The sequence below is a fragment of a genome, unplaced genomic scaffold (genome assembly GCF_019419815.1).
Source record: "Pyrus x bretschneideri cultivar Hongxiangsu unplaced genomic scaffold, Pyrus_bretschneideri_v1 Contig51, whole genome shotgun sequence".
Lineage (NCBI taxonomy): Eukaryota > Viridiplantae > Streptophyta > Magnoliopsida > Rosales > Rosaceae > Pyrus > Pyrus x bretschneideri.
In genome coordinates, this window is record NW_025999789.1 from 2,166,399 (window position 1) to 2,175,799 (window position 9,401).

Consider the following 9,401-nt stretch of genomic DNA (forward strand, 5'->3'; position numbering starts at 1 on the left):
TATGCTTACTTATAAAGTCACGATTGACTTTTCTTACGTTTAACCCATAAAAAATAAAAAAAGTACATAAATTTTACAGGAGAATCCATTATGCAATCTTTGTAAAATAAGTAACTAAATTGATTAAGCAGAGTAGAGAGTAGTTGATCTCACACTCATTGAACTCATTCCCCACTCTTCTGATTCCTCGTTCCAAACAAGTAAACATTTTATATTCATTCAAATCTAAATCTTTAGGTTTCTTATATATATTAATAAATATGTATATATACACACACGTACCTCAAAGGGAAGACACTCCAAGCAAAATGCACGTGTCGTAATTGCCCATTCGGTAGACCGAAGTCTCTTCACTCCCCCACTCTCCACTTCCCATTGCACTGGAAAACCAAAACTCAACCCAAATCTGACCCAACTCGGTTTCCACTCGGACTCGACTCAGTCTCCAATCCCATGGGGAGCGCCCGAGACCGAGACGACTCACTCGCATTCACCAACCCATCCACCTCCTCCTCCCCAATTGTTATCTCCGACTCGCTCGAAAGCTTCCTCTCCGACCCCAATTCTCATATCGGTAGCACCTCCGGAAGCTTCCAGAACGATGGCTTGCTCGCCGACACCAGCGGGAGCAGCAGCGACGCCGAGTTCGGGTTCAACCGCCCCGAGTTCCGGACGAGCCAACTCGCCGGGACGGTGGAGTTTTACCAAAGGCATGTGTTTTTGTGCTACAAGAACCCGCAGGTTTGGCCGCCGAGGATCGAGGCCGCCGAGTTTGATAGGCTGCCTCGGTTGCTCTACGCCGCTGTCATGGCTAGGAGGGGTGATATGAAGAAAGAGGTATGCTTTGTGATTTGATGGCTGTTGGTGCTTAATTTGGTGAAAAATCTAAGTCTTTTTAGGAATGAATTGGATTGACAATTGGTGGTATTTCGGTTTTTATCGAATTCGAATTCGCTTGTTGAAATGGGTTTTGGTTGCTTTGTGGATTTCTTGTTCTTTAAGTAGTGATTTCAAGGTGTGTGACTTACTGCCCGTTTGGATTTTCTTTTAAAATGACTGAAAATATTTTTGAGTTTCAAAAGACCTTTAACTGCTTATTACAAGAAGCACTAGTTATGTGCAGCAAGAACTTTAAGTGCTTTTCCAAGATTTACTAACATTTTTACTAAGGATTGTTTCCAAAAATATTTTCACCAAAAGCACTTTCAGTCATTTTAAAAGCACATCCAAACGAGCTTTTAGTGGGTTGAATACGAATTCTGATCACTCCAAGTGGATTGCTTGTGTTTTATTTCTGTATGATTTGGTAGGTTTCCGCTTTCGGGTTTAATGCGGGTTGCTTTTGAATGTGGCAAATGGAAATGGATCTTGGCTGCATGTTAGGTTTGCTTGTAATCTAAGTTTTGATTTGGAAGCATGTGATTTAGGGTCTAGCTTGAACAGGAAGGGGTAACTTTTGCTTTTAGTGTTGTTCAGTGGGTTTGTTTTTGGTGTCCTTTTGGAGTAATTTCGGAATCCCATGGTGTAGAATTCAGAGAATTCTAAATTGGGTAGTGTTAAAGGGGTTGGGATATGGCTAAACTTGAGGTTGATTGATGGGGTATTTGCTGTGTACTTGTGGGTGCAGGATTTAGTTTGGGAGCGTGGAATAATGTGAACAATATGATTTCAGAAATAAACTAAACTGATTAAGCTCTTGGCATTGTACAACATAATATGAGAAGCTGGAGATTGTGTCTATAACAAAGTTCTATGGTATCGAATGATTTGACATATAACATGACAATCATATTTACATATGATGATTATGGGAATCGTGTGGTGGAAATTATTTATTTTTCATGCTATTTCTGCTACACAACTATTCTCTACGCAATTTTCACAATGAATGGGATGAAATGAGTATCCACTTGCAGATAAGTTACGTAGGCAGGGAAATGTGATATTGGTGTTTCCTTGGGGGGTGGTTGTTTACCGTTCATTGTTAGCAGTTGGATGTATTAGCTTTTTTGGTAAGTGGATGTAATAACTCTTTTGTGTCTTTCCTCTTCTAGACCCGCTTAACAATATGTGAAGGGCATGATGGAACTGAAACATCAAATGGCGATGTATTAATTTTCCCCGACATGATCCGATACAGGTAAGCTACAAGTTCCATTGGGATTTCCTTTCGATACTTTCTTGATTCCCCTTAAAATTTGATACTAACATAAACCGAACGATGAAATGCAGGAGATTGACACATTTTGATGTTGATACATTCGTTGAAGAAGTTCTTGTGAAGGATGGTGAATGGCAACCTGGAACTCCTGAAACTCTGAAGGGTTCATATGTTTTTGCATGTTCTCATGGGTCCCGGGATCGCCGTTGTGGAGTCTGTGGCCCTCCATTGGTCACTAGATTCAGAGAAGAGATAGAATTGCATGGTCTTCAAGGTAAAGTGTCCGTTAGTCCATGTTCACACATTGGGGGGCATAAGTATGCTGGAAATGTTATCATATATGGATCAAATTGCAACAGAGAAGTCTCTGGCCACTGGTAAGGAGATTTGTTATTCTCTTCATTTGTATTAGTTTTAGCACTTTTTTCTGTTATTATTGCTACAAGGTATATCTTTTCACTCTTTTCCGATTCTTTTACTTGGTTAATGATATTGGCAATCTGATTGTATTTCTGATAGGTATGGATATGTTGCTCCAGAAGACGTAACTGTATTGCTTGAACAGCATGTTGGGAAAGGAGAAATTGTAGACTGGCTATGGAGGTAATCCGTTTAAATTAATTCATAGGCTGGCTTTTGAAGCAATTTTCACATATCTATGCTTGCTCTATCAGTGAAACACTGTTTAGCTGTAAATTGGTCTTAGAGGAAGGCCCTCTTTTGCCAGCAGTCAGAGTGGTTGGCTATGCAAATTTATTCTGATTGGCGCAGGAAGTTGAAAATATAGACGAAATAGTTGGTTCAAGTTCAACCCGTGCAAAATTAGAAGTAGATTATTTTCTAGAAGTTGTTTGAGATTAATTGTTCCTAGTGTGTGCATGCATTCTGTAACTGTGATTACTGATGGAATCTATGGTTTGATTTCAGGGGTCAGATGGGTTTATCGGAAGAACAGCAGAAGGAATCTCAAGAACGAAGGCTCCAGCTTAACGGTGAGAGAAATGTGGGAAAAACCACTACAGAGTTGACACAACCAAAGGATAGGGGGAATGCTATTGTCTGTAGATCTCAAGTTGAGAACGGGGGCTTTTGCCAGGAAAATGGAAAGTCTTGCTGTCAGAATGCTATGATAGATAGTCCTGACTTGAATGAGATTGCAGCGAAGGCAACAGCTGAAAAGAAAAAAAGCAGCAGGAAACTACTTTCACGAAAGAATAGTGGCAAAGGGGCATCCACGCGCAAGGTTTGTGCAATGCCAACGTGGTTTCAGAGCTGGGAGCATGAAGATACGTTTGCAGTTTTAGCTGTTGTTTGTGCCGCAGTGTCAGTTGCCGTTGCTTACAAGTGCTACAAACAGTTGAGCTGAAACCGCGGATCCAATCAGTGTTGTTTGATCACGTTACAGGTTATTGTCAACCCCTCTTTTCTTCGAAACGTTAGTTTTCGCTTCCAGTTCTAACCGTGATGCCCTTACCGAATGATCTGTGATGTGCTTACAGAAAGCGAAAGGGTTTGGATACGTTTGTGCATATGTATAAGAACGCGCAGGCAGGATACTTGAATTATCTTTGGTTTGGATATAATTTGTACTTGTGCATATATATATCAACACTTTCGGTATATTTTGGATGCCCATCTATCTTAATTGGAAGCAAAGCATTTTCACTACTTATTATTGAGTTTTTTAATTTCTAGTTTAAGAATTCAACAAAAAATACGTTACAACAAACAACAACAAAGTCTTATTCCACTAAGTGTGGTTGGCTCTATGAATCCTAGAACGTCATTGCACTTGGTTTTGTGTCACGTGTTCCGTTAGATTCAAGTACTCCAAGTCTTTTCAAGTCTTCCTAGGTTTGCCTCTACCCTTTCTGCCCTGAACCTGTCTCGTAATCGCATCTCCTAACCGAAATGTATGTAGGCCTTCATTTCACAAAAAGAATACGTTAATGACACAAAAATATGCGTTAACATTTCCCTTGCTGCTCACGTAAATTATATTGGGAAAACTCAAGAATTGCATTTTTCACAAAAAATATGGACAATTTGTCACGGTTTTTAAATTGTTACCAAAATTATGTTAAAACCATCACAAAACGTATTTTCGTGCATTTTGGTCGGACCATAAGCCTCCTAGTTAATGCAAAATATTTGTTCGTTACGATCTTGCGCAAATTCAACAATCGCATATTCGTAAAACCTATTTTTACAGCATTCTAGTCATTACTATAACGCCAAATTTTGTAGCGTAAACTTGTAATTAAGCAATACGTTAAAGTAATTGGTTATATGATGGATGAATCAAGTGGGTGAGTATTTCATTGTCACCTCATTTTGAGGTTAAATTAAGCACGTCCTAAGCTCTCAACTTAGTAGGATATGCCCCGCTCCCAACAGGTAGGTAACAAATCACCTTGTGTAATAGTAAAAACAAAATACTGTAACACATTTTCGTAACCCGTCATAGGATCTACTACTAAAACTCGGGTTTTAATCGGCTTTGCAAAGTTCTACAAAAACCGTCATACAATCTATTAACTTGTAATAAAAAACCTGCATCGAGCTGATGCAAGGATTACACTAATACATAGAAATTAATTTCAGAACATTCATTCCTGCATCATGGCAATGGAAGAGTGTCGGGTACATTGGCATGTAGAAGGATCAGATGCTAATAAATTGCTATAAAATTTTCAGGCACCATGAACTCTTAGGCCACTTAGTGACTTGGTGAGACCATTTTGATTTTGATTTCCGAACTTGTGGAACTCAGATTCTATTTTCCTTGCAATCTCGGCGCCTTCTGGGGCAGCTTCCGGGAAATTAACATGGAAGGATCCCTGCTTGATTGGTGCAATGGACTCCCTCAAGACGGCTTGTTGCTTGACGAAATTGTAGAGCTCTTGATGGAATGGATGGTCCAAGGAGAAACAATTGTTAGTGCGTCCGTTGTCAGAATGCCGAGATGACCCGGATCCCTCTTTTCTACAAAAATGTGGGAGGGATGCATAATCCATGATCTGCATAACACAGATGAGCAAAACACAGATGAACAAATGCAGCCGGCAAAGAACGAAATTTTTGACCTATAGTTGAAGGGAGTTCGAAACTTGGCAAAAATTACGTAGGAAACAAGACTAAAATAAGTTATAAGAACATGCTTACTTTCAGTAATTCGTCTCTGCCACAACCTTGAAGAACCTGGATTTTCTTCCTTGTTCTTTCTTGCAAAAGAGGCTTTACCACCTGTCAAGAGTTCACATTAGGACTTCTGTCTCAAGATCGAATACCCACCAAATACTTTTCCCCTGTTTTCTGATGCATAATTTCAAAGTGCGAGTTGTTATGACACAAACCTTCCAACATGCCGAAAATATGTATGGGACATTGACAATATAGTATGTATCCGTCTTCTCTGGATAGTTTAAGTCATCTATTGTAGAGATAACAGTCAATAGCTGCATCAACAGATCATACCAAGTATCAATCTCATGGGTCCTCAGAAAAAGAACTAAACAAGTCGAGCTAATTATGTGCGAATATGGATATTCTTCAAAATACGTAAAATAAAAAAATAAAAGGCAAACAAACAGAGGCTCGTGCTAATAGCAAGAGATACCTTTATCTGGTTAAGTGCTGAGAGCCTTAAACCAGTCATATCCAAAACCTTCACACACGTCCCAATATATTGTCCATACTTCTTTGTTGCAGAAGGCTACAACAGAAGGCGGGAAAAATAAGGCTCCTAATAGAATTACCCGTTAGAAAGATGAAATTAAACATTCTCAAGCACTCACCAACACCACACGATCTCTGTACTCATTCATTTGGATGTGAGACTGGACATAGTAATTTACCTACAATGACAGTGAATCAAAGCAGTAAATATTACTGCGAGAATAAAATATAGTATAATGTCGTACAAACATGCACCTAACTCTATGTTTTAAGAAAATACACATCGGTACATAAAGCTCAGTATTTTAGAAAGTATATGAATCTCCGTATATGCATGTTAAATGCACAACCAATGTTATATCATCTCAAAACTCCATGGTATACTTAAATGACTCATTTTCTTAGCATTGGAAACCTCAGTACCAGCTAAATATAGAGCATTATGCCCATAAATTCTAGTGCCCTCTCTCACATCAGACGACTCAGAAGTATTATGCATTTCTAATGTGTAAGTAAGCTAAGTAAGCTCGGATATGGCCCACAGCTTAAAGCCGAACATAAACTTATATGATTTCTTGTTCATGGTTTCCATCATTACATATTAAAACCAGAAATATAAAGTTATCTATGCCGAAGAAGATTAAACAGAACAAATAATATCATCCTTACAGAAGCTTTGTCAAATGTGCTTTGCCCGACACCAACAGCAATGACAGGATGACCCTGGAAAAAGAAATCAATATGGCAATGAGATTTAATGGTAAGTTTGAAATTAAAAATAAAGGAGCATGAGGAAGCAAAAGTTAATCATGTTTTGCAGTCGAAATAAGAAAGATTCAAGACTACCTCTTTTGAGTAACCTGACAACCCCACAAGCTGAGAATCTCGCACTGCTCTGTACAAATCAGTTGGGATGATTGGTTTCTGCATACAGAAAATAAATGCTTTGTCACCTCATTATATCCGCTTTTCCAACATGGTTCACGTATCAAACATCTCCACTTATTAAACCAGAAAAACATGAATATCAAGAGGGAGAACGGAACTAAAACAACTTCAACATCTATTTCAAATCTCCATTAATTTTGTGTCTACGTGGGGTGCACTTTCCCTACTAGCAAATGCTAAAATTCTTTGTAATGAACGCCTTAACCTAGAAGTGCCACTCTGCCGAGAAATAATGATTGGTCAGGAATAAGAGCTCTTTGGAGTTAATGGCAGGACAGCAGAAAAAATTTCAACGATACTTCAATGTTATTACACCTCGTTTTCATGCTTCCACTTGTATGTCAATAATTAGCATATGAATCAGATTTGCCACAAAAGCTATTACCTTGCAAATCGAAATGTTGAGATCCAACATTGCAGTAGATATATGCTTCGAGGTTAATAGAAAGAAAAAGAAAAAATAGATATATGCTATTGGAAGTTGGAACAGAATTTAGAATAATCTAACACCATGAAAATGGGACTATTTTCTTCCCCTGTACTTCAAGGCAGTCAGCTGCGGACATCTCTACTATTATAAAAGGAACACTAACAGTTTTCAGCAATCCCTCTTTTCAGTTGTTTCCATTAAAACCTTCCAAGTTTAAATTCAGAACTTTTTAGGAAATAATAAATTAATCAAGGTTTTATTAGCACTTAGTTTTAGATATTTGAATTAAAAAAAATTCTATATGCATCCTTTCACTAAACATTTTGCTTTGCCTAACACAACATATTAAACAGACAAGCATCGAGAATTACATGTGATCGGTCACAAGATATCATGTTTATTTATTAATTTCTCGTTGAGAAAACTCACCGCCAATATATTGTCAATTTCGCTGTCCATCCTCCATTGTAAACAATCAAGCAACTGGAACAGTTTAGGCATTATTAGGAAAGCATTATAAGCAAAAGATGAACAGCTTGATATCATAAAACCTGAAACAGTATAACTATATTTAGTAAACTGAATGAATCTAACCATTTTATGGGCTTTTCCAACATTCATGTCCCGAGCTTTAAGAAAACGCATTAATGTCTCATTTGGATACCCTTGGTGCACATTCTGTAGATCAAGAGGCACCGATTGAATCTTGAGTTAAATTTCATTTATGCAAATCATAAACCACAAAAGAAAAGGACAATATTATCCACTCAGTTCAAGAATTTGAGGCAAAAGAAAATAATCCTCAAAATCATGCTACATTTCCTCAAAACTTTGCCAAATAGTTTAGCATGGCCAATGCCATCTCTCTTATTTTTCTTCTGCTTTCATTTTCTCCATCTTCTTTTTTTTTTTTTTTTTTTTTTTTTCTTTTTTTCTTTTTTTTTGTTTGGATCCCTCTGCCTGTCTCTCAGATGCAACAAAAGACATTCTTCAGCTAAATAATCGAAAAAAATTCAGAAAGTAAAAACACTGTATTCCCCTCCTCCTCCTTCCTCCTCAACCAATACTTTCCACAACAAAGGGCTTCATGATGCAATGTCAATATAAATGCAACAAGTACATCATGACCAATTATTTGCAGTAAGGTACCGACACCAGCAGAATACTGCAGAAATTGTTGTTCAGCAATACAGAGCATAAACCTGACACTATATTTGCATAAAGATTCCATCTTTAATAAAACCCAATTTTACAAATGCATTCACCAAGCCTAAAAGACACCAAAAACCCTAAAATGCACGACATCAGAGGCTCAGATCACATCCAAAAAACTGACTTATGAACTAAACAGTAAGCTACATAACTAAAATGTGGTAAAAAAAAAAAAAAAAAAACCACAATTTAGTAAATTGAGTAAAGGGTTTTGATCTCTAATGCTGCAAATCATTAAAGTAACAAAATTTAAGAACTCCAAATCATTTTCTTGTTCAAACTTTCTTCCCAGTATCCAAACACAGAACAGATCGAGGAAAATTAAAAGAAGAAATTGTCCAACCTCAAATGTATTCTTCAGTGGCTCGTCAACTGTAATTTCAAAGCAAAAAAAATATGAAAATTAGCAAAATATGAGATGAAATGAGAGAACTAAGCAGATTTGCAAGTTGGTTTAAAAAGCTCACCTTCTTCCATTAACAACCGAAACTGCTTGATAGCCTCTTGATTGGCAACACCCATTTTCTCTTTACAGTGATCTAAACGAAAAAAGGCCGCAAATTTAGTTCAAGATTGTGAAAAACAAAACTGGGTTGGCTTTCACTCTGATTCTCTCTCCCTCTCTCCCTCTACTGATTCACCAAAATCTAGGGAGAAAGAAAGAGAGAAGCTTAAGGGTGCGGTAAACTTTGAGAGAGAGAGGTGGCCTGTCCTTTTTCCAAGTCTAGTGCTTTTCTTAGTACCTTCACTCAGAAATTTTTCAATACGTCAGAATCACCTTCTGTCATGCCAATTGTAACGCAATTGATTAGAAATTTTAAAAATAAAATTTTCAACTAATTGTATTATCATTTAATCGTTCTTTTAACGTACTAAAATATTTTAAAGTATTTGTTAAAATGGGTTTTTTTTTTTTTGTTTGGAAGCAACATTTGTTGAAATGTTTTATACTTACACAACTTTATTAAAATG

General features: G+C 37.4%; 2 protein-coding genes across 2 annotated transcripts; one reads left to right on the plus strand and one right to left on the minus strand.

Moving 5' to 3' along the window:
- The first annotated feature begins 104 nt into the window (after positions 1–104).
- LOC103956898 lies at positions 105–3,829 on the plus strand. Its single transcript, XM_009368950.3, has 5 exons — positions 105–837; positions 2,055–2,140; positions 2,233–2,538; positions 2,681–2,764; positions 3,089–3,829. The coding sequence occupies exons 1-5, from the start codon at positions 454–456 to the stop codon at positions 3,525–3,527; spliced, it is 1,299 nt and encodes a 432-aa protein (XP_009367225.2). The 5' UTR covers positions 105–453; the 3' UTR covers positions 3,528–3,829.
- Positions 3,830–4,609: 780 nt separating this feature from the next.
- On the minus strand, positions 4,610–9,192 carry LOC103967870 (phosphatidylinositol/phosphatidylcholine transfer protein SFH1-like). Its single transcript, XM_009381201.3, has 11 exons — positions 8,897–9,192; positions 8,773–8,801; positions 7,812–7,895; positions 7,647–7,700; positions 6,686–6,763; positions 6,509–6,562; positions 5,959–6,018; positions 5,781–5,876; positions 5,518–5,619; positions 5,327–5,407; positions 4,610–5,181 (listed from the first exon to the last, which is right to left on the minus strand). Exons 1-11 carry the CDS (start codon positions 8,949–8,951, stop codon positions 4,855–4,857), a joined length of 1,020 nt encoding a protein of 339 aa, XP_009379476.1. The 5' UTR covers positions 8,952–9,192; the 3' UTR covers positions 4,610–4,854.
- Between the last annotated feature and the right edge of the window lie 209 nt (positions 9,193–9,401).

Excerpts from the sequence above, each read along its gene's own strand:
- LOC103956898 (XM_009368950.3), top strand. The coding sequence starts at position 454 with ATGGGGAGCGCCCGAGACCGAGACGACTCACTCGCATTCACCAACCCA. Across the intron at positions 2,141-2,232 it reads CCCGACATGATCCGATACAG|GAGATTGACACATTTTGATG; the intron begins GTAAGCTACAAG and ends GATGAAATGCAG. Across the intron at positions 2,539-2,680 it reads AGAGAAGTCTCTGGCCACTG|GTATGGATATGTTGCTCCAG; the intron begins GTAAGGAGATTT and ends TATTTCTGATAG.
- LOC103967870 (XM_009381201.3), bottom strand. The coding sequence starts at position 8,951 with ATGGGTGTTGCCAATCAAGAGGCTATCAAGCAGTTTCGGTTGTTAATG. Across the intron at positions 7,701-7,811 it reads TTGGAAAAGCCCATAAAATG|TTGCTTGATTGTTTACAATG; the intron begins GTTAGATTCATT and ends AAACTGTTCCAG. Across the intron at positions 6,764-7,646 it reads AAATTGACAATATATTGGCG|AAACCAATCATCCCAACTGA; the intron begins GTGAGTTTTCTC and ends TTCTGTATGCAG.